Here is a 25,000-nt window from a genome sequence, read left to right on the forward strand (position 1 = left end):
TCACCGATATCACTGATGCTCGTGATGGATGTGGTGTATAACATATGTGCATTTGACCATAACAGTTTAAAATAACACTGTAGCAGCTGGATAGAGGATTAGTGACCTTTTAAGGGGAGAGTAGAGGTCAGTGGTTATGTGGAGACTCAGACCCTTATATGGTGTCTAACAGATGTTTACTCTTATCCTATAGGACTGTGCCCTTATATGGATTGGTGCCTTAGTTTGCAGACTCAGACCCCTCTATGGTACCTAACAGATACCTAAACATGTCCTATATAAGCTATGTTTGATGTACAGAGAGACAGAGTGGCCATCGGGCTGGGTCTCTCTCCAAGCTGCTGCAGAGCTTGTAATTGATGCTGAACTCCTTGATGTAGTAAACTTTTATGATCAAGAACAGTGTCAAGCGGCTTTCTTCTCAACACATCATGGCAGCATTATTGTTCGGACACCACATGGGTAACAATGATCTTCTGAGCAGTTTGAATCCCCCCCTGCAGAGCCCTCCGGTCCTGGGCCGTGCACATCCCATGCCAGTTTGTGATGTTTCCAGTCAGGATGCTTTCTGTTGCTCCTCTGTAAAAGCTGACAAGAACTTGGCATGGGAATTTGACCTTCTTAAGCTTCCTCAAGAAATACAGTTGTTTCTGAGCTTTCTTCACCAGCGTGGAGATGTGAGACGACCATGTCAGGTTCTCTGTGATTCCCAGGAACCTGAAACTGTTCACCTGCTCCACCTCAGCTCCACTGATGTAGACAGGAGTGTGTGTCTTTATCTCCTTCTTCCTAAAATCAACGATCAGCTCGTTTTGCTGACGTTGAGCAGAAGGTTGTTCTCTGTAATGTAAAAATGTGTTTCACTTATTGTTACTCCCCTTGTTGTTTCAGCTCCACTGTGCAGAATGATGTATTTGCAGACTTCTACTGGCTAAACTTATTGCCCTACATCTCAATCATTTTGTTTAACTTACATCTAAAAACATTTCTGTAGATCATGTTCAGTCATCATTGGCGACCTGTCCAGGGCGTACCCACCGCCTTTCGCCCGATGTCAGCTGGGATTGGTTCATCTTAACTCCACTACATATTTTTCCCTGGTCAAAGCCAAAGTTGGGAACATGACATGACTGAGGGGGCCGTATAGAGGAAATAGAATTCAGCTTTTAGCTCGGGATTTATCACGAGGACAGACGCTTTACTCCAATTCCACTGTCCTTTTGTTACCTGACAGGCGTAACTCAGGGCAAGAAATAAAATATGTCAGTGCGCATGCTCACCAGAGGCGGAACTCAGTGGAGCAGGAATGGGTACAGTTCTGATGCAGCTGGACAGGATCTGACACAGGCATGGGCTGTCAGCATTAGCTGCGGTGTAATCGTTTACGTTGGACCGGGCAGTACAGACATAACCTAGAAGTCGTTAGTAACGTCGCCTTAGTGTAGAAAATCCGACAAAATGGTAAGTTACTGCTTCTGTTTGACTTAAAAAGGCAGTAGCTAGGCGCTAAGCTAATGCCACATCAAGCTAACAAGGTGTATGGTTTCAGGAAGTGTCCACCTGCGCTACCTGGCTTCTGTCAGCATGGCCTGCAAGCTAAAAGGCCGTTTGACAGCACAAGGTGTGAAATAGTCCTGTCTATCTGACACATGGTAGGGCTTTCAGATAGCGTATAGCATATGGCCCGTGTAACTGTTCATGTTCGCTGTGTCTTCATGTCATTCAGTAATGTTCAAACTGAGCATGACAAGATTTTTGTAATGTTAATTGTTTCCTCGTCGCAGGTAAAGAGTTTAGCCCGTGGTTTTAGTCGGTGTCCACAGTAAATGACCGTTATGGAGCTGCCCGTTTCTAACTGCCTGCGAACCTATAGCTTTAATATGCAGCAATTAATAAATTATTTGATTAGAATGCACAGTAACTGTCAATCTGAGTAAAAAGAATGTATCCTATTTCATCTTGAATATGTAGCCAGTGTATGTAAAAGGTCTTTAATTTCACCAGCTATAATGTAAACAATTTTCTAAATTGGTTAAACAACACAGGTAACTTAATATTGAGATATACAATACATATGTGCATGTGTCACTGTTTAAACAGACCGTCTTTAAACGTCTGAATCTGGACTGCCAGAATTCATAGTGTAGAGCTCTCAACGCCATCAATCGTCTGATTTTAAACACTTTGTCATTATTGCCATAAAATGGTCAACGGTGCAGCTGTTATAAATAACTATTTACAGTAAATAAAACTGATTTAATATCTTTAAAACTGTGAACTAAATCAGTAACTTTTTAAACAGTTTAAAGTAACAATATACAAAGAAGTTGACCTTCCCTGACTGGTTTAAACCCTGGGAGGAAGTTAACAACAGGAAACTGAATTTGTTTATTTCAATACATTTGTTAATGCTAAAAATAAATAAATAAATTAACCTTAAATATAATTCAGTATGTGTGGCAGGACTGTAATAAGGAGGGCTGGCTGGCCTGCCTGCCTGCGCTCACTCTGCCTGTGCACTCGTTGCACATGAAAAAGTGTTTTGGGGGAGTGGCAATGGAGGAAGGCCTGAAGGGAGGGGGTGTGATATTTTTCAATGGCTGGGGTGATTCATCGACATTATGAATTATGAAAATACGTCAATTTGTCAGCGTATCAAAAAATCATCCTGGAGCACTTCGTCAAGACGGCAGCAGGACAGCACCGCATCCTGTTACCTGTTTGTCCCCATACAATCAGAATCAGAAGGAGCTTTATTTCCAAGTAGTGTTTTACACAAATGAGGATTTTGCTGTGGTGATAAGGTGCTGCACTTAGACAAGCCTACAGTCGACGTAAATAAATGTGGAAATATATAAATATGGAATGGAGATATACAAGCCTGATATATCAGGATGATCAACAACAGGAGCGTGTTTCTGTTAGCTGTAGAAGTTACAATTGGTTTTCTGTCATGGTAACCTAATACTACACTATGTGTATTCTAATGTGTGGCTGTTTTATATTTCCTGTTTACTTTAACAAGTATGAGTGAGAAAACGGAAGTTCTTCAGTAAAAATACTGATGCTGACACACAAATCCTTTTGAATGTCTATGTTTCATATAAGCACAGCTACAATTAACTTGGCAATTAGCCAAATGTTACAAACAAGCGAAATTGAAAGCTGTCTGTCTGTGGTGCTGCTCAGCTTAGTTTGACACGTAGCTTAATATTTGGCACAACTCAGTAAAGTGAGCTGCTATCTGAGACAAACCAGCTGCTCCTCTCTACCAGGTAATGTTACCTGCAGGCAGTGAATAACAGGAACTGATATTGAGTTTATATAGTGACTTTGGTGTTGGCAAACTTTAATGTTGCTGCACATCCAGTAATGTTTGTATATAAGAAAGCGTCTGATTTTAAAATATTTCCAGCCGTCTCGCTGATGCTTAGCCCGTGTTTGTTGAAGAGACACAAATTTTTAAAGATAAAACTGCTAATCTATTTACAGATGGTGTTTTACAGAGCTTGAGGAGTTGGCAGAATTTAAATCTGTTTGTAGATCTTGTTTTGTGTCTATAAATTGTAATATGCATTTTTGACTAATTTTCAATGATTATGGCATTGTTTTATCACCACAGCGAAACAATATTGTAAAAATTCTAAAAACAAAGATAACACAATATTCAAACAGAATAGGATCTTCACCTGAAACCTATAACTTGCACTCATTCAAATTAGGGCTGCAGCTAACGATGATTTTAGTATTCGAAGCTTCTATAGATCATTCAGCGATTCATCAATGCGTCGTTTAAGAAGTACTTTTGCTTGGCGGCGGCGCCGTATTATTATAAAAATACCAATTATAAAGACAAAGAATCTGGGTGAAAGGATGGATTAGCACACGCAGGTAGCAGGGATTGTCTGAGCTACAGAGAGAGCTGCAGGTGAGTAAAAAGGTGCAGCTCCCTGACACCCAGTTAACTCATGACTGTGAGGCTACAACTCACGGCCCAAAAACGTAGAACAACAAACGCACGTGTGCACATTTTCAGCTGAGGACTGCGGCTTACTTTGGCTAGCCTTCAACTCAACAATAAATCATGATTTCAGTTAAATGCTAAAGTTACTGTTACCTTGTCTGTGGTCTGCTGACCAGGTACCGCCGTGCTGTTGCCGAGGCGACATAAGTTTCGTTTTACGGTGGACGGACTGTGGCATTACAGAGTGGTTGTTTTCCTTTTGCTTGTTATAATCCTATACTTTAGACACTTTCTTCTTCGTCTCTTGCTATTTTCTCTCTCCTCCTCGACTTCATAATCCCGTCATGTTCACAGCGTAAGCGCGATGTGCGACAGTTGTAAATGTCCGTGCGAAACTCTGTGCTGTATAGTTATATGGATTAAACGAAGCATCGATGCAAAGAATTTGCGTCGATACATTTTATTAATCGATGAATCGTTTCAGCCCTAATTGAAATTCTAGTTTTCAAGTACAAATTACGGATTTCTATTTGTAGATCATGTTTTGCAATTGCGATCAATCCATCTGTAGATTGTGTTTTGTGTAAAGTTGTAATATCTATTTGTGACTTAAAGTCTGTCCATTTTCAATGATTTTGGCTTCGTCTTACCTCCATATGCCCAGGTCGACCAAAACTCACCATTTGTGCAATGTGTAATGGTATAAGACTGCACAGCAAAAAATTGAAGTCAATCCGACTTATTCTGTAGGAGGAGTTCATTAAAGTGGTATTATGCTCATTTTCAGATTCAAAATCTGTTCACTTGAACAGTCTGTGAAGTTACATTGCCGTGTTTATTTTAAATATAATTCACAACCAATAAAGCATACTTACAGGTTATGATTGTGAATTTCCAGGCCCAAACGGAGTCGCAGTTGCATCGTCTTTTAGGACTAAACTGAACTGTTGCCGGTGTTCTGACGATCTATGCTGCCTTGCCGAAAAATGCTACCATAGCGCAAATCGATAGACTCGACTCTACCCTGCTCCGTTTTCCATTGCAGATAGTACCCAGAGATAGTACGTAGCTTGTCGTCATAGCGACGCTATACACAACAGCCGCAACGTAATGTTCAATGCGAGATGCACACCAGCGATCCACACAGCTTTCTCTTCTTTTTCCAGCTGTGTTTTCCTCTGCCGTTGTTGCTGCAGCGGTATGTGTGACGACGGGAGCAGAGGGCTCTGTGAGCGGGCGGCTGGCCGGCCTCACACGCTCCTCCCGCGGGTTGGCATCCCCCGCAGCCACTTCTAGAGCTCCTCTGTTTAGCTTATATATATATATATGTTTTATCTGAGGTCCAGTCCACTGTTGACGAGTAAAATATATAGAGCTATCAACTATTTTAAGGAAACACTGATATCCACGTAAACATTGATTGCATTTAGAAAGACTAAGATACAAAATGAAAAACAGCACAGCAAGTCAGCGGGAACTGAACTGCACACAGTTAAGTGAAGTTGAAAGCAATTATCGCTGCTGCCGGAAGTGGGATTCGAAACCTGGGTCTGAATGGAAAGAGCTTGCATTTGCTTTAAAAAAAAGCTTTTCAGCTATCATTTTAGTGTTTTAAGGTAGGAGACATCTTTAGTTTGTTATCATTAAGTTCAAACACCATCCAGGTGTTTAAAGTTTAAAGCAATAATCACTGCTGCTGGTTGCGGGATTCAAACCCACAACTGGAAATAAGAGGTGTTGCTCCAGAGACTGATTCCTAAACAATTATGCCACCAGTGAGTCTCCTTGTAATGATACAATTTGATGCTTCGTTGATACAAAAAGTGTATATGTTTTTAAAAAAAAAAGGTTTTCAGCTCTCATTTAGGTATTTTTAGTTAAAGCTTGAGTAGGTGAGCATAAAAATATACGTTGTGTCGACACTACAAACAGGGAGGAAGATATAGCAAGTTAAAGAATTGGTTACAGGGTGAGAACTCGGTGCAGTTAGGGAGTGAATGAGACACGACTGAGAGTTTCCTATCAATTTATGTCCACAGCTAAAAAAACTAAACCTCCAGTGAGCAAGATTTTGCCATTTTTGAGGGAGAAGAAGGCATGTGGCTACATTTTGGTACCTTTTTTGTGCTTATGGAGATAAAGCTTCTAACCTTCGTTTTATTTCTCTCGGCATCATGTATCACCTCATACCATAGCGTACCATACTCATTCCAAAATGTCTTGGTATGCTGAAGCATCAACAGTTCATTTCACAGGAATAAGGGGCCAAGCCCAACCCCTGAAAAACAACCCCACACCATAATCCCCCCTCCACCAAACTTTACACTTGGCACAGTGTAGTCAGACAAGTACCGTTCTCCGCAACCGCCAAACCAGACTCGTCCATCGGATTGCCAGACAGAGAAGTGTGATTCGTCACTCCAGAGAACTCGTCTCCACTGCTCTAGTATCCAGTGGCAGCGTGCTTTACACCTCTGCATCAGACGCTTTGCATTGCACTTGGTGATGTAAGGCTTGGATGCAGCTGCTCGACCATGGACACCCATTCTAGGAAGCTCTCTACGCACTGTTCGTGAGCTAATCTGAAGGCCACACAACGTTTGGAAGTCTGTAGCAGTTGACTCTGCAGAAAGTTGGCAACTTCTGCGCACTGTGCTCCTCAGTTTCTGTTGTTCCCAATCGCTTCCACTTTGTTATAATACCACTAACAGTTGACCATGGAATATTTAGTAGTGATTAAATTTTCACGAATGGTCTTATTGCACAGGTGGCAACCTACGCTTGTACCACGCTTGAACTAACTAAGATCCCCAATAAGGGTAGGCTATGTGTATTTTACCTTACAAATAATCTCCCCTGATAACTACATTCAGTGTAGCATATTCCCATCTAGTTTATCTCTAAAGCTATGAGAAACCATTTCTCAACCACCAGCTGGTTCTCAATCATGCCGTCGATGATAACGTTACAGTGACCTGCTGTTGAATGCATCTAATACTAAATGACTGTCTACAACTTTGAGATTTCATTTAAATAACATTATAACTATAACCAGAGCCATTACGGCTCTGACAGGAAGCTATTTTAGATTCTTCTTCAGCTCACGTTTATTTACATGTCAGCTCTGGTTTAATCATTTCAGACACACCAACTATAACTGCAGACAGGCGGCCAGAAACTATAGTTTAACGGCTCATTAACGTTAGCCCTCCTCCACTGATAAACACGGCTATATAGCTTTGTGGCTGATTTAGCAATGAGCAGCGTAAGCTGCTGTACCTGATTTGAGAGAAAATCTGAGAAAGTCTGTTTCAGCGCGCACACCCTTTCCACCTAATAAACAGTATGGCAATATCTTTATATTGTATCTAGACCAGATCGCTGAACCACATCAGTGGCTTGATGTGTCATGTGATAATGAAAAAGACAATCCTTACCAGTTAAGGAGGTCATTGTTTGAAATTATTTTATTGGACCAATAATGCTGATCACATATTCTCAGTGATGGGCAGAAACAGCAACACTACTTGTTACTTGTTTTGAATAGTTTCCATCCCTCTCTGTGTGTAGATGCGTTTCATGCTGCTTTTCAGCCGGCAAGGGAAGCTGCGTCTGCAGAAGTGGTACACAGCCACAGCTGAGCGCGACAAGAAGAAGATGGTCAGGGAGTTGATGCAGATAGTGCTCGCCCGCAAACCAAAGATGTGCAGCTTCCTAGAATGGAGGGACCTCAAGATTGTCTATAAAAGGTAAACATGCTAGCCTACATCATAAACTGTCATAATGTTGTACTTGTTTCTTCTGGACAGCCTGATGTGTCTGCCATAAATGTCTATTAAGTGATCTCTTTTTGCACCAGTTTCACCTTCTTTATCTCATCATTGGCTGAGTGTATATATCACAGACACAGGCTTACAGAGAGCACATTAGCCAAACAGCCAAGTGTTTCATTAAAATTTATGAAATTAATGTTAATAATTTGTCATTATCACAAGATAGTGACACACTTATACAAATGTTAGTGCCACTAGTATTTAACATGACAGGCTGATTGTCAGTTTCATTGTAGAGCTCAAGGCTCTGCGCCTGAGTCATTAACTCATTGTTACTGTGGTGCAGTTATAGACAATAGTTCAAACAGTAAAAAATATCCATCAAATAGCCTACACAAAACATATTGATCATGGAATGACTGTATTCATCATTAAACCAATAGAAAGGAAACGTAAAAGTTCCTGACTTTGGCTACAGTTAATTATTTTTATTAGGAATAATTAATTAATCAACTGCCAATTGTTTTTGCAATTTATTGTTTGTTTGCTGTTCAAAAACCAGAGATGTTTAATATCATATGAAAAAAAAGTAGCAGGCAGAAGATTTTAGACCAAGAAGTTTAGTTACTTGGTTTCCCACCATCAGTTCGTCCTGAAATCAGCTGTTCTGATCAGCATATATATATATATATATATATATATATATATATATATATATATATATATATATATATATATATATATATATATATATATATATATATATATATATATATATATATATATATATATATATATATATATGCTGTTAACACCTTTAAGCTTTTGTTAGCCAAAGCGGGAAACATATGTGTCAATCCTGTGGTTCCACTGACGTAAGGGTCTGTTATTCTTCAGCTGCGCATGCGTGGTAGTAGTGACGCATGCACAGTAACATGTTGGGAAACTTATTTTGGGGGCAAAGTCGTTAAACTTTTTCAGTGATTTTTATTAGATTTTACCAGTGATTCGATCCAGGGTAGATATTAGTGAGTTCCAGATTTCCAGGGTGTCTGGGGCAGTTGTGGCTCAGGAGATAGAGCGGGTTGCCCGTTAATCGGAAGGTCCGCAGTTCAATACCTGTCTCCTCCAGGCTACATGTCAAAGTATCCTTGGGCAAGATACTGACCCCGAATTGCCCCTGGTGGTCGTTCCACCACTGTATGAATGTGTGTGAATGGTGAATGTGATGTAGTGTAAAAGCGCTTTGAGTGGTCGAAAAGAGTACAAAGGTATATGGAGCATTTACAGATTTATTTTTTTTGATTTATGGAAATTCCTACCAAAATTAAACCAAACACAACCAATATTATACACTACATCCACACAAACTAATGATATATAAAGAAATACGTCGGCAAAAAATGTTTATCAGTCAGTGGGCTGAAAACTCACTTAGAAATGAAGCACACCATTGCTTGCATCAGCCACTATTCTGCTTTTAATGTGAGGTCTCCGGGTCGGATTCAGCCCTGTGCGCGCTCCCGAGCCTCTCAGACTACAGCGACAACACGGCAGCTAACGACATGCAGTCCACTAACAGCAAAAAACTACCAACTAACGCCACCCATGTTACTATCATGTGTAGGATGTAACGGCAAAAAACAAACGTGGAGCGATTTGTTTACTATCGTTAGCCTATAGTGATGCAGCCAGGAGCAGCCAGCTAACACTACAGTAGCTTGGACCTGCCGCTGTTTTCTTCGTAACATTCACTTTATGTTTATTGTGGTTTTACCAATACTCAGATACACAGCTTCTCCACCTCTCAGTCGCTGTAACTAACGTGACCCACACAACGTGCAACAAAACGGTCACAACAACACAGAGGAAGAGCCATGCACTGTCACTAGTTACAGTAAAGTTACTGACTGCGGTCTAACTGTTATAAAGTGTGACACAATCTCATAATATCCATGATCATGTAATGAGCATGGATTAGTTCAACCTGCAGTTGATAAATCTATTACTGTAACGTTGCAGTGGGAGTTCACCTGAGTTTCCAGCTCTGTCTGTTCTCCCTGTCTGTCTATAGCCGCTGTCACTCTGCCTTTTTCTGGAGTATTGAGCTGAAATGCGGCTCGCTGCGCTGAATGGAAGGTACGGCGCTGGTGTTGATCTGCCTCTGAGACGGGAACGTTAAAGTAACAGAGCCTGAACCTATGGCCTGAATATGTCTGGAGAAAAGCCACAGCCTGCATGCTGGTGTTCCTGTGTTTATTCTTGTATTTCTGTATGTTAGCGCGTACGAGCACACACCTGGTTGCAATCTTAGAACCGCACCACTAGTGGCCGCTGGAAGCTACATAATGCCCCTGTGTGTGTGTGTCCGTGCGCAGTGAAGGCTTAAACCGCGCAGTGGACACGCTGACAACAGGCTGTTCATCATGATTTCTCTCCCCACTGCTTGACTCACTAAAATTGCATAAAAGAGGTACACAAGCTATGATCAGGTAGTGCAAACAGGTAAACCTTAGTATGCTAATCTTCACAACATGCATTAGGCTAAATATGTCTCAAATGTTTAGCCCACTTCTACCGGTCCTTTTAACTTTCCAGGTGATTTCTTTATTGGGTTGTATTGCTGTATGCTGTACTTTCATGATTAGAGAGGCTGCTGTCAGTCATTGAAACATTTCCATGAGCGCAGTTATGCCACAGAAAATACCTTGGGAGATTTAAGCAGCAAGACTAAAAACTGTTCTTATAAACTTCACAGTACAAAGGAAACTCTGCTAATTAACATTAGATTCTGACCGATCTTGTCGGCGTGTCGGGAAATTTAAATATGAAGTTATGTTACTGTGCCTCGTGCGTAAATGCACACAGTGTCTCTCTTAATGGGGAGACGCTACACCCTGTTTGTTGAAATGATGGTTGCGACGGTATAATCCGCTGCGTCCGCTTGGTCCTAAAGCCTTCATTTAAGTTGATTGTGTTATCAGTGGTTTTTATTCAAATTATTTTATTGATAGGCTATAGCCTACATAGAGTTATGGAGGTCCAGACCACGGTGACCTCATAGCTGGTTACAGCCCTGCTAAAGCCGTGTACTTTTTGTACAAGGCTGAAAGTAAGCCTGCTAACCTCTTTAAGTTATGATATTATATTTTTTATCTGAAGTCCGTTTCACAGCATTGAAGTTGCAGCTGAAAGGAGAAGGCTATAATTGTCATACACACCATGAGAATACATCTAAGTAAGACATTTATTTAATGCAAAATGAATGATGCACATGCAGAATACACAAATATAATGAGAGTCACGTGCATGTACACAGTCGGCCCACGAGTGTCGTGACAGTAAAACATTAACTGATGTTTCCTTTCAGCCAGCATCTATTGGCAATAAAAGTAAATGTAGTTTAACATTTAACTTTGGTATCTTATTGACATGGATTCATACATACTTCATATGTCTACATGCATGTTTTTACTTTGTTAAAAATGTGTGTGCGTGTGTGTTTTAGTCACCTCTGAGTTGATTATGCCAGATGTTATTATATTTTTATGGTGTTTTTTATGTATTCATGCAGGTATGCCAGCTTGTATTTCTGTTGTGCAATTGAAGAGCAGGACAATGAGTTGATCACATTGGAAGTCATCCACCGCTTTGTAGAGCTGTTGGATAAGTACTTTGGCAGTGTAAGTCAGAAATCTCTGAATCTCTCGAGTTGTTCCTGAGCTGTTTGCTCTCTCTCTGTGCTTTGTCACAATGCTAAACTAAGGTTACAGACTTAAGTGAGAATTTTTACTCCCCAAGAACATGTGAAGACATTGCGGACTGCGTTGCTGATTTGTGTTTGTTTGGGCAGGTATGTGAGCTGGACATCATCTTTAATTTTGAGAAGGCCTACTTCATTCTAGATGAGTTCCTGATGGGAGGAGAGATCCAGGACACGTCTAAGAAGAGTGTCCTCAAAGCCATTGAACAAGCTGACCTACTGCAAGAGGTAACCTGGGGTCTCATTTATAAAACTGTACGTAGAAAAGACATGCGTACAAAATACAGGAAGTGCGTACACACAAAAATATACAGATTTATAAAACGGTGAGCATGCACGTCCTACGCCAATTTCTCTTTTTAAATCACAATCAACTTGAAATGTGGCATATGTGAGCGAGCTCCTTGTCCGACCCTTTAAACACCCATCAAAAATATGTTAGGTTCTGCAGTCGGTGCCATTGATCAGACACTGATAAATTTCTGGGGTTGGTCCCCGGATGCTGCACAGCGGCTGCCCACAGCTCCCTTGAGGGGATCTGTTAAATGCAGAGAATGAATATCGCAATGCATATATGTGACAATAAAGTATCATCTTCTTCTAGTTGCCTATAAATGGTAGTGAAATGCCCCTCATTAATATTAATACGTACTGACTGCATGAACAAAAGAATGGTAAATTCTGACACAAGCTACAGAAATTTAACCCAGTGTGACACTGACGTTCCTTAGTGAAGCTGAGGCATGTTGTTTGGTGTGTAAAACGCACACTTACATATAATGCTTGTGCATCCCTAATGAGTTGTGATGGAGGTGGAGAGGGATACACAAGACGGGATGACCCATGTACTAATTTGGATTCCCCCGTATTTGCTCGACTGACGCTTTGAAAACGCATCAATTTAAATGTAATTGGTCCTAATGTTCACCCTATTTAAGAGAATAAATTGCACTGAATGCAAGTTTTACTTAATATGATTCCCGATTAAACTGTGCAACGCATTTGAGGCGTTCTTATGGAGATATCTCCGTTTGTGTTTATTATCCTAAATCATGGTTACTTTTCTTTACGCTGAAAATGATCTTAAATTATATTTTTATTGCACACTTAAAGGGGTTATATGTAAGTGTTTGATTTTAATAAATCAAATTTTCATTGCCTTATTGTCAGTGGGCTCAAAACTCACTTAGAAATGAAGCACACGCCTGTTTTCTCCATTGCTTGCATCAGCCACTATTCTGCTTTTAATGTGAGGTCTCCGGGTCGGATTCAGCCCTGTGCGCGCTCCCGAGCCTCTCAGACTACAGCGACAACACAGCAGCTAACGACATGCATTCCACTAACAGCAAAAAACTACCAGCTCACAGTAAAACACAGGCTCCACGTAAGGATCCAAAACAACAATAAAGATTTATGTGCTGAAGCCCATCAGACCAAACAGGTTCAGATGATGTCGAGTAAGAACAAAGTGCGCATTAGTAAAGCTGGAGAAACACAGAGAAAGTCACGTTAGCTCGCAGGCTAACGCCGAATAGTTGCTATTGTTATCCGGTGCAAAGTTATATAACGTTAGCTTTCCACATTATGTGTACCACTGTTGATTTAGCCTGCAAGAAAGGATGTAACGGCAAAAAACAAACGTGGAGCGATTTGTTTACTATCGTTAGCCTATAGTGATGCAGCCAGGAGCAGCCAGCTAACACTACAGTAGCTTGGACCTGCCGCTGTTTTCTTCGTAACATTCAGTTTATGTTTATTGTGGTTTTACCAATACTCAGATACACAGCTTCTCCACCTCTCAGTCGCTGTAACTAACGTGACCCACACAACATAAAACAGTGCAACAAAACGGTCACAACAATATGTGCGTACACATGCCTCAGAGTTTGCATGGATGCGTATTTTCCCGTCAAGTTTGTTTTTTATAGATCACAACCTTTGCTTGGGTAGTGGCGTACGCATGTTTCCAGTCTTGTTTTGAATGTACGCACCGTTTATAAATGAGGCCCCCGGGGCTTTAGGGTTTCACCCACCACCTCCACCAAGGTGGCTTGTGGTATGAGCTTCTGTCCTGTTTTGTCAGTTTGCAGGTTATCACAAAAACGAAATAGATTTCCATTAACAAGTGTTTAGTATTATTGCAAATGTGAACTACTGTTTAAGTAATTTGAGTATTGCAAGTTGTTACAACAAGGAGCAGACATTTCTTATAATTTTCAACAGTGAAAACATATTTTATGAACTTCTTAATGACTGTAAACACAAACAGGAATTGGCATAAAGGGCTTTTAGTTCCATTTTCTTCCTCTAGTTCCTGGAACGATTTGGCCAAGTTTAGTTTGAAATCAGAACCTATCTGATAAAAGAATATGTAAGCGAGATTACTGGATGAATCCGAACACACCTTCAGCTTTAAGGGCATGGCAGTTTTCAGTACTCAGAGCTTCATATACATACAGTGTGTCACAAAAGTCAGTACACCCCCCACATTTTTGTAAATATCTGATTATATCTTTTCATGTGAAAACATTGAAGAAATGACACTTTGCTACAGTGTAAAGTAGTGAGTGGACAGCTTGTATATTGAGTGTATACCCTCAAAATAACACATCACACAGCCATTAATGTCTGAGCCACTGGCAACAAAAGTGAGTCCACCCCTAAGTGAAAATGTCCAAATTGGGCCAAATTAGCCATTTTTCCCTCCCCAGTGTCATGTGACTCGTTAGTGTTACAAGGTCTCAGGTGTGTATGGAGAGCAGGTGTGTTAAATTTGGTGTCATCGCTCTCACACTCCCTCATACTGGTTACTGGAAGTTCAACATGGCACCTCACGGCAAAGAACTCTCTAAGGGTCTGAAAAAAAGGAATGGTTGCTCTACATAAAGATGGGCTAGGCTATAAGAAGATTGCCAAGACTCTGAAACTGAGCTGCAGCTCACTGGCCAAGACCATACAGCGGTTCAACAGGACAGGATCCACGCAAAACAGGCCTCGCCATGGCCAACCAAAGTAGTTGAGTGCATATGCTCCGCGTCAAATCCAGAGGTTTCTTTGGGAAATAGATGTATGAGTGCTGCCAGCATTGCTGCAGAGGTTTGAAGGGGTGGGGGGGGGGGTCAGCCTGTCAGTGCTCAGACCATACGCCGCACACTGCATCAAATTGGTCTGCATGGCTGTTGCCTTCTTCTAAAGATGATGCACAAGAAAGCCCGCAAACAGTTTGCTGAAGACAAGCAGACTAAGGACATGGATTACTGGAACCATGTCCTGTGGTCCAGTGAGACCACGATAAATTTATATGGTTCAGATGGTGTCAAGCGTGGGTGGTGGTAGTGTTGTTGTCTGGGGCTGCCAGCACTGGTGAGCTACAGTTCATTGAGGGAATTATGAATGCCAACATACACTGTGGCATACTGAAGCAGAGCATGATCCCCTCCCTTCAGAGACTGGGCCACAGGGCAGTAATCCAACAGGATAACGACCCCAAACACACCTCCAAGATGACCCCTGCCTTGCTAAAGAAGCTGAGGGTAAAGGTGATGAACTGGCCAGGCATGTCTCCAGATCTAAACCCTATTGATCTGTGGCGCATCCTCGAACGGAAGGTGGAGGAGAGGACTCCAGTGGCAACATGTAAAGCCCTGGTGAACTCCAGGCCCAAGAAGGTTAAGGCAGTGCTGGAAAATAATGGTGACCACACAAAATATTGACACTTTGGGCCCAATTTGGACATTTTGACTTAGGGGTGTACTCACCTGTGTCATTTCTTCAGTGTTGTCACATGAAAAGATATATTACAAAAATGTGAGGGGTGTACTGACTTGTGAGATACTGTACATTAGGGGTACAACAACTAATCGACATAGTCAATGAAAATCATGTCCATCAGTCAATTCATTTATGACGCCATCGGGCCGTAACAACACCGTCAGATTAACGGATTAAAGTGTTGTGAACAGTAAAATTATTAAAACAGCACAACATCAGCGCTGCATTAACACCTTCACAACCTAAAACCTCCAAAGTGTGGCAGCATTTCACTCTTCACTCAGTTAAAAGGGTTGTTAACTGCAGCGACTGCACCGGAGCGTCTGAGGAGGAGGCTCTTAATGTTGTTGCTCTGTAGATGATGAAGACTCGTCTCGGTAAGCTAGCTTCACGTTAAAGCCGTGTTACTTCTCGCTATGAGCTGTAATGTTTTCTATATAGTTTCCCTTGGACAATTTGATTGATTGTTAAAGGCGCTGAGATTAATAGACATAATTATTATGCACAGCTGCCGCATTCACATTCCAGATGTGCCCTACTTTACAATCATAAACGATGTATGGCTCATGGCGACGTTCCCAGCTGGAGAATGTGTTGCTACAGAGTGCGCAAGATTAGACAACATCGGACAATTTCATACTTTCTAAAGAAGAGAAAACAGTTCTCCTGTCAATGTGGGAGACAGCGGGTAATCAGCCCCAAACTTCCTTAAAAAAATCACGGCGTTTTGTGAGTTGTTGAGTTAGGGGAAAATGTATAAACGTTATTATTATTATTATTATTATTATTATTGACCCCCCTGTAAATTCGGCTGATGTAATGCATGATGTTATTCCTTTCTTTGTAGTGTCAGTTTGTCCCGGTGTGTTGCAGTACTGGCCTTTAAACTGCTCCGTCACTAAACAGCAGATCAGGACTTGATTTCAGTGGAACTTTCTGTTGCTGCAGCAGAAACGTTCATTAGAAGATGTAGGCTATTTTTGAAAGCAGTATTCATTTTATTGTCGTGACTGTTAATAAGCACATGCCTAAAACAAGTTTAATTTAATCCTGCAATCAAGTTTAATTTAAAAGCTAATAGCTAAATAAGACACATTCTGTAATTTAGCCATTCATAATCCGAATAGTCAATTATTTGTTTCAATAATCGATAGATTAATCAAAATAGTTGTTAGTTGCAGCCCTACCGTACATACATTTTGGTTTGGTCGATGCCCATCCCTAGGTGGTCACCTATAACACCTGGAACAAATTGAGAGCTGGATGGTGAAACTCACTGGCATCGGGGGTGTGTGTGTGCGTGAATGAATGGCAAAAGCCTTGTAAAGAACTTTGGATTTTACAACAGCAGAGTCACTATATATACTCAGTGTAAACACATCTAAAAGTGAGTAAAATAAATCATATTCCTGAGATCAAAATAGTGAGTGACAATCAGAAAGATGGAAGAACACAGACATCAGTGAGTGTCAGTCCTCCTCTGCTGCTTCTGTGATTCACTGCCTGCAGGTATCACTTGTAAGGAGTGCAGGGGCTGGTTTAGAAGTGGGGCTGCCATCTCAGCCAGCAGCTGAGTTTACAAGAATTTGCCAAATTTAAAGGGTCATGGCCAACGAAGATAAACAGTTATACTGCATACAGACAGCTTACGTTTTAGCTTGTTCATGACCCTTGCTGTTGGCTTAACAAACACGCTGTGGGTGAGTGTAAAAATCTGTTCACTATGAAACTGTGCGGGAGGGATAAATTAGACAGGCCGCTACAGTTCAGGTAATTGCTAGGAAACACTGATAGTGGCAGTTAAAATTAGCCATTTACTATTATATGTTTTATTTGTTTTTGTTTTAAATAGTATTAAGTGTAACCGAGTCCTCCATTCTAACGCTTTTGTGTTTCCCTTTACAGGAGGATGAGTCCCCTAGGAGCGTGTTGGAGGAAATGGGCTTGGCGTAGTATACGGCAGCATTATGAGAGACTGTAGATACTAGAGCAGAGGGCTGAATGATGGGACGGGACAGAATCTGGGACTGAACATGCTTGGACTGACGATGTTGGTTCTGTGTTATCTGTGGCTCTGGTGACTGTGTTTAACTGGGGAATAGACTCAGTTAAGAATGGAAGATTATTGCATTGACAGGCCCTTTATCCGTGTGCGTGCGTGCGTGTTTGTGTGATCTGTGTGTGGGGTAGAGGGATTGGGATAAATTTAAACTTGTGTGTGGCTGCAGGAGGGTTGTGTGTTCTAATTTTTAAAGAGGTGAGATGGAGTCCAGCTTTGCTTATCTGACAGTTAAGATAAAACCCACAATGAATACTGACATTAGTAGTTTGACTGATGCGTTGATGCAAAGGGATGGGTGACCACTCTCATCGTGAAGTTTTGTCAGGTACTGAAGGTAGATTGACAACAGGTAAGGAAATTAGACAGAAAAACATAACTGGGCGTGTCTGATCAATCAATATTTTTTGTATTTCAGTATCAACATTTCTCATGAAAAGACCAAAACTAACAATGTGTTAGTCTATATATGAGTACTTTCTCATTTTCATACCCTGTCTGTTTCTCTTTGCCCCAAGCCCATTGGTTTGTACGAATGAATACTATAAAGAGGTCACAAATGTAGTTTCGTTAAAAAAAATAAAAAATAGACTCAGTAATTTCCTAAAACAGTTGGCCGCTGTAGTTTTTAACAAACGTTACTCTGGTTACTAGGGTGTAGTGCATTTGATGGGGACTATTTTCAGTGGCGGAATAATCTGCATTTTCTGCTCTAGTGTTTATTTCCAGCATGTTTCCTGTATGTGGAATTGGTCAAAAGTAAACTACAGTGTGTGTCCATGGTAATGAAGGCATGCGTCACACTGCAACAGGCTTACTGATGGGTTTGTTTTTAATAGGTTTTGGAAAAGAATATGGCATAGAAAAGATGCAGTATCAGGTTTTGATACACTAAGTACTTGTTTGTATGATACATTCATTGTTGGTTTGGCTCTGCACATGGGATTTGGTAACAATCAGAAAAACTTTACCATTAAAGTACAATTCTGTGTTTATACAATCCTGTGTTCCCATTGGTTATGTACTTGACAACATATAACAAGGAAAATAACACACACTGTGCAGTTGAAACACAGAAACAGAATGTTTGTTCCACCACTGAAGTGTCTGGCCTTCATTTCAGCCTCTGTCTGAAACAAGCTGTAGAGCCTCCCCTCTCAAGCTGATGATACACAGAGCAACCTTTAGAGCAATGGTGCTGGGCAATGTTGCCGTCAATGCTAATGAGTAAAGATTACCACCATAATCCCCTTCTCCCACCACTCCTCCGCCCCGCCGCTGTCCATTCAAAACATAGTCGGACTTACCACCAGTAAGATTGCCCAGCAACATTACTCAAAAAGTCAGCTTCAAAGCCTACTGTCTTCTGATTGGCCAAGACCTGAAGCATGTTACCAGGCTGTTGTTGCCGCTGAGTGGTACTGACAGACCGAGCGTTGCTGTGCGGCACAAATGACCATATATGGAACACCAGCTCCGTCTGGTTCCGTATGTCGTAGAACAGAACCGTTGGTAGAAAAAGCAGTTCAAAACAGAGTGTTTAGAAGAAGAGGACATCTGAGGTTTTTGCTAACAGGGATTTCTTTTAAATACTTTAACGATCTAAGCAGCTTAGAAGCGGCTAAAGCAGGCGACCCGGAGGGGTTTAAGAGGCGTTTAATGGAGACCTGCATTTATTTGTCAAAATTTGTTCCCACACCAGGCCAGTAAACGGGGTAGGCAGCTATTTGAGACTCTGCTATTTATTGTTTTAAGGTACATAAGGCAACCCCCAATATTATATTATCTGCCATTTTATAGGAGCAACCACAAGTGCGCACACAACCACTATAGGTACTGTCGGTCACATTTGAAGCAGGAAGTAGCTCAGAAAGATGAAATTTACAGTTCAAAGCTAGATGATCCAACACTTCTTAATCGTGAGACGTTTGTCATAAACATCTGTTACAATTACTTGATCTGATGTTTTATGAATTTCTATAAAATTTTCTTGGAATTCATTTTTTTCTGGGGTTGGCCCATCTAACCTAACACGATGGGCCCGGGGTGATGAACTGCATTGTGGATTTTGAATAATGAACCAAAGGCATTTGAGATTTCCATCACAGCCTAAAATAACTTTTTTACTTTACTTTTTTAGTAAGTGGACTGATGTACCAGATGAGATGGAAATGTCGAGTTTGTCTAACTTTAACAAAGAGAACATTGATGGAAACTAGGGCTGCAGCTAATAATGATTTTAGTACTTGAAGCTTCTATAGATTATTTCAACGATTCATTGATGCGTCGTTAGAAGTACTTTTGCTTGGCGGCAAAATGTGACCTTGTCTGTGGCAGAACACCGGGTGATTTCTGATCAGATGCCGTCGTGCTGTTAGGCCACATAAGTTTTATTTTACGCTGGACGGACTGTGACATTACAGAGTTGTTTTCTTTTAACTTGAAATAATCCCATACTTTGGACACTTTCTTCTTCGTCCCTCGCTATTTTCTCTCTCTTCCTCCACTTTGCAAACAATAATCATCATAATCACGTTCTGTTCACAACGTAAGCCCGATTTGCGACAGTAATGCTATATATATAACAGTGTGCTATATAGTTATATTGCTTAAATGAAGCCTCGATGCAAAGAATTTGAGTAAACAAATGTATCGATTTAATCGATGAATCGTTTCAGCCCCAGTTATAATTTATCTTTTGAATGTGCGGTTGTTAATGATGCTGGTGATCTAGGTTGGATGTCTGTGTGAAGTGCCATCTCAGGCAGGATGAGCATCAGCATGAGTAATGGAAGTCAGTCATGGAAAGACCAGGATCACACATGTTCTTCCTGTAAGTGGTGCCTGCATTGTTCAAGTTAGTTAATCATTTAATTTAAACAAAGTGCATTTCTTAAAGGGTGGCAACCAGTTTTGAATGTATTATATAGTGGCGCAGCAGTTTACCAGGATCATTGTAGGTACATACCTCAAGTTTTTGTTTTTTCTGTCTCAGCTTGCCTTAGGTTTGACTCAGTTCAGATCGGCTTGTATAAATCATTCAGTGTCATTGAGTGGGCAGGTGTAGTGAACGTTTCTGGGAAATGTTTGTGTGGTCCTACAAATCAAAAAATCTTATGTTTATGCTTACACATAAGGCTGGAGTTTGATTGCATTTTATTAAATCTGTCCAGAATTGACTAAACTCATTGAATCTAACTAAAGATAATAAATAATCCAAACCCAAATTGAAATGACAGGCGGAGTCTACTTTGCAAAAGCAATTACCTACTTGTTCCAAGAACTGGAAGTCCTGATCCAGTGCTATTAAGGTAATAAACTGAAACTGTTGATCTGGGAGATTCCAGCTCCTGAAAGAGATGTGACGTGATCACCTACATAGATTTTCATCATAGAAGACTCACCACTCTGTTGGCCTTATTGAATTACAAAAGCACTTGTCTACTTGTAGTCAGAGTGATGTTACAGAGTGGTGGAAATGACATTTTACTGAGTACAGACACCAGCTTTCAGATAGCACATCCAGACAGCCAAGCAAGGGAATTAAATGTATGTGTGGAACAAGCTACAGTTGAAATAATCTGTTGCGGTCAATATTTATCATTTTAACTGGTGAGACAAATATTCCAAAATTGGAACCAAAACCGTACCAGATAATACTGAGTGAATATGAACTGTCGCACTCCTGGTATTTAATCTAATGTTAGTGTGTGCATTGGTGTGTTCTTATGCATGACATGTTCACTTCATAAAAAGCTGTGGACAGGGATGAGAATGTTAGCATATACTATAAACTTCTGTGCAATCACATGTAGGGTTAATCCAAAAGCTCATAACTGATTATTCATCATATACTGTAGAGTGAATCAGATTTTAGAAAACCAGAAAAACTATTCACGAAAATAAATTCATGCTTAAACATGTTCACTCAGCTTGTCTCATCAGGCAAGTCATATGGTATCTTAGGAAAAAAATGAATGAATTGCTAATTTCACTCAGCTGAATCCGTCAAATATTTTTTGAAAATAATTTCTCTTAAGCTATATCATTATATTAATTCTAGATGTCTTGTTTCAGTGGTTGTCACTTCTAGGGTTTTGTTACATTTTACAATCTTATGTAATCCTACAGAGGAAAATCGTCCTGGTATTGCCTCAAAATGTAGGCATGTTTTTCATTATACAGGGATATCGTTTGTACAGTGTCCTCTCAGGAGTTCTGGACAAAAACCTCTCTCTCATTTCTAGTAGGAAATTTATGTGGTTGTTGCAAAATGGGTAAAGGAAAGATTTAAAGTTGGAAGCTGGAGTCTACAGGAGGATTGTAGCTTGAGCTTGACTGTGGACTGTTTTGCTCAAAGAGTTGCTTTACTGCAACCATAGTGAGATAAAAATATATATCTATTTATCTCTTCAAGTGAAAATGGATTACAATTATTCATTGAAACATAGTCTGATTGTTTTTTGCTTTTTAAATAAGAAGTCAGAATTTTGGCTCATGACAAACTTATTGACCACATCAGCTAAGTTTCTCACTCAGATCAAAATGCTGCAGAATCAGTTCAACCGCAGCTCAGGTGACTGTAATAGAACGCTCAACGTCAGTGTTCTAAGAGTAAGGTCGCACTGTGATCTAAATGTTTTCTACAATGTTAGGGATAGAGTGATGTACTGTGCCTACATGTAGTGGAACAAATGAAAAAGAAAAGCACATGGGGAAGAGAGTCTGAAAATGTGCCGAGGTACAATCTGCTGAAAACTGCAGCAAAACAAATCCATCAGATTGCCACTGATGCCTGTGCAGGATGTGAAATAGCATTAGGGACAAATGAATTGAGTTCTAAGATTTCATAGAATATTCTGAGAAAAGTCTTCATTTTAAATATTGTCCTTTTTTCAGACTGTGGCCCTGAAGGCCTTACTAATGTCAATGTCAAACAAACTACTTTGTAGTACATGTTCTCTAATCACATCTAAAAGCAAACATGTTTCTAGCTGTCCTGATTGTCCACACTGGAAGGTGGGATGAAAGCCTGCTGTTGTTGCCTCCTCTATTCTGCATCCCACTGTCTCCCGCCAAGTATTTTGTTTGTGTTACATAAATCTTTTTAGTCATGATGCAAAAACGGCTCACACTCAGTCTCTCTTTATGGCGTTGCACTTTGTTGTACACACGTGAAATGACGAAGGTAACATCAAGTTTCACTTCTTCGCACACCTTGCCAATTGCTGTGTGAGGTGGGCATGGATTGTCTGTTTCAGAAAGTAAAACAAATTGGAAATAGCCTCCTTATTTTTGGTTTCACAAACTTTTGTACATCTGAAAATGCACCCACTTGCAGCCAAAGCTATTTATAATTAACCTTCACCTCTGCTGCCCCTTTTCTCCTTTATGGACCTTCTTTGAATAGTGTGTTGAATAATGTTCTTCTACATTGGGTAAGATTTATTTAAACCCAGCCTTTGTCAAGCTGGTCAATCGGCTCATCATATGCAACGGCTTAATCAATTTAGTGATTGTAGTTTTGATTTTAAATCTTGTTAAAATTTGTTTGTTCCCTACAAGAAAGAGAAGAAAAGGTGGTTGAGAGAGCTGTAAAGGGGCCCTAGTGTTGGAAAGCGGAAGCTCTGGGAATCTTTATAGTGTTGTACAGGCAAAGGCTAAAGGGACTCAATGTGTGAATGTAATTTTATAACGAAATAAAAGATTTTAAACTGAATGAAACATTGTGTTGCTGATATTTTGTAACTGTCTGTGCTTGTGTATGAGTAAGTGGAATTCCTCTTCCTATTGGTAAACAGAGTATGTGCAAACAGCAGGTATTGCACATAAAAATAGAGAGCTTGGAAAAACATATCATCCAAAGTCATGATGTTCCAATACTGCAATTCTTTCCAAAGATTTCCCAGTAAATGTTTTCATACTTTCATAAATATATTATTTTATACACATTTATGTTGAGAACATAACCCAACTGTATGAGGCACCATAAGACTGTCCTCCCAAGAAAAATGACTTAAGTGTCTAAAATGGCCTGTATTTATGTTTAAGTAGCATGAATATGTATGAATTATGTCTCATGTCTGTAAAGTACAAAGGAGGAATTGGCATAGCCACAAAAGATTTTTGGGGAGGACATGTTCATGAATGGATGTTCAACAAATAATGTGACTTTAACAAAAGCTGCTTTAAGTTATTTATTAAAAAAAACATTATTTTGTAGCTGTCAAATATGTTTGCAGTTATAGTTGCATTCACTTAACTGAGATGAATGGCACATTCAATACATTACAATTAAAAAGTTTTAGTCTTACCCCTCTCTCTCTCTCTGTTGTTTAAATTACTTTTAAACATTAAGCATTAGAGCTACTGTTTTGGCTGAGAGTCTGACCGGAGCAGAGAGTGAGGGACAGCGCCTCATACCCCACTCACCAGCTCTCCAGAAGCTCTCTGCTTAGTATGGGACAGGTTGGCAGTTCGCTGTCTCAGTTTTAGTCACTAGTTACTTTGCAGAATCAGATTTTTATTTCAAAATATGGTCCAGTTCGCCACATGCTCTCTTCCACTGTTATGCTAAGTTAGTTCACAGAGGAGACCACATGGGCAAAGGGGGAACTGTCTGAACTGTCTCACACTCGTTCCTGTCAGAGCAGCACGTCAGTGATGCATTGTATTCAGATCACAGAAGAACCAGTGAGGTGATCATCTGAAGATTTGCATCAAACGTGTCATAGATTTAGGTAATCTACACATTAATGAGTGTTACAGGGGGGAAAAAAAAGTCAAAGTCAAGTCTAAATGGGGGGAAAGTGCCACAGGAGACATCAGTGGCTTCAGAGAGGCTATAAACGCCCTTTCCAGGTACTATAGGAAAGGAAAGCTTATTCCAGAGCTGTACCACAATTGTGGGCCCTCAGTTCACATTTCAAATTGACTAGCTGAGAGACATAGGCACTAAGTGCCACTCCAACGCACTGACTACACTTTAGGATGTCAGGCTATGGCTCCTTAGGAACAAACACAAAAAAACAACAGGAAGAGAAGAAGAGGGTGACAGTGCATACTGTCTGAAGAAACCAGCTTATGAGCGAGATTTTAAAAAGATCCAGATTGCAGCTGGGTTTGAATCAAGTTGTTTTTGTGCGCGATAAACAAGAATGTAGATTGCTAAATGTATTACTTTATAAATTACAATCAACAGTGTTATGCTAATAAGATGCATTCAAAGCCCTGGGGACATGCTTTCTCTATTAGAGGCATTGGACATGTTCACGAGTTGCTTCACTAACCTTGCAACTGGGATCAGGATAAGTGGTCACACAAAGCTGGTCCACCAGGGTTTCCAAATCCAGCCATGAGCGTGTTAAGGTATTAGCAGCAGATGACCAATCGCAGACATGAACAAGTCTACTGGCAGCAGAGCATCATATTTTACAAAGGAAGAGCAAACTATAATATGAAAACAAATACGACATAGGGAGACCAGGTATGGTTGTAACACTTTTTGCTTCAGTAACTATAACTGACTGAATTTCTTTGCTAGAGTTCTCAAATTTTTATACAAAGTACCCACATTTATTCACTACAAATGCACCAATTCAATCCTCTACAAGAATATCACAGACCTCGTGAGTTGATGTCAAATGCAATGTGTTCCCATGCTGGGGTAA

General features: G+C 40.4%; 1 protein-coding gene across 1 annotated transcript; it reads left to right on the plus strand.

Moving 5' to 3' along the window:
* Window positions 1-1,283: 1,283 nt before the first annotated feature.
* On the plus strand, window positions 1,284-23,049 carry ap1s1 (adaptor related protein complex 1 subunit sigma 1). Its single transcript, XM_038730732.1, has 5 exons — window positions 1,284-1,461; window positions 7,535-7,713; window positions 11,312-11,420; window positions 11,591-11,728; window positions 17,177-23,049. The coding sequence occupies exons 1-5, from the start codon at window positions 1,459-1,461 to the stop codon at window positions 17,222-17,224; spliced, it is 477 nt and encodes a 158-aa protein (XP_038586660.1). The 5' UTR covers window positions 1,284-1,458; the 3' UTR covers window positions 17,225-23,049.
* The last annotated feature ends 1,951 nt before the right edge of the window (window positions 23,050-25,000 follow it).

The sequence above is a fragment of the Micropterus salmoides genome, unplaced genomic scaffold (genome assembly GCF_014851395.1).
Source record: "Micropterus salmoides isolate LMB-PRFRI ecotype aquatic unplaced genomic scaffold, ASM1485139v1 Ms_hic_scaffold_2, whole genome shotgun sequence".
In the NCBI taxonomy this organism is placed as follows: domain Eukaryota; kingdom Metazoa; phylum Chordata; class Actinopteri; order Centrarchiformes; family Centrarchidae; genus Micropterus; species Micropterus salmoides.

Bases quoted from the DNA above. Each gene is read 5' to 3' on its own strand.
- ap1s1 (XM_038730732.1), top strand. The intron at 11,421-11,590 runs GTAAGTCAGAAA...TTGTTTGGGCAG, and splicing joins TGGATAAGTACTTTGGCAGT to GTATGTGAGCTGGACATCAT. The intron at 11,729-17,176 runs GTAACCTGGGGT...TTCCCTTTACAG, and splicing joins AAGCTGACCTACTGCAAGAG to GAGGATGAGTCCCCTAGGAG.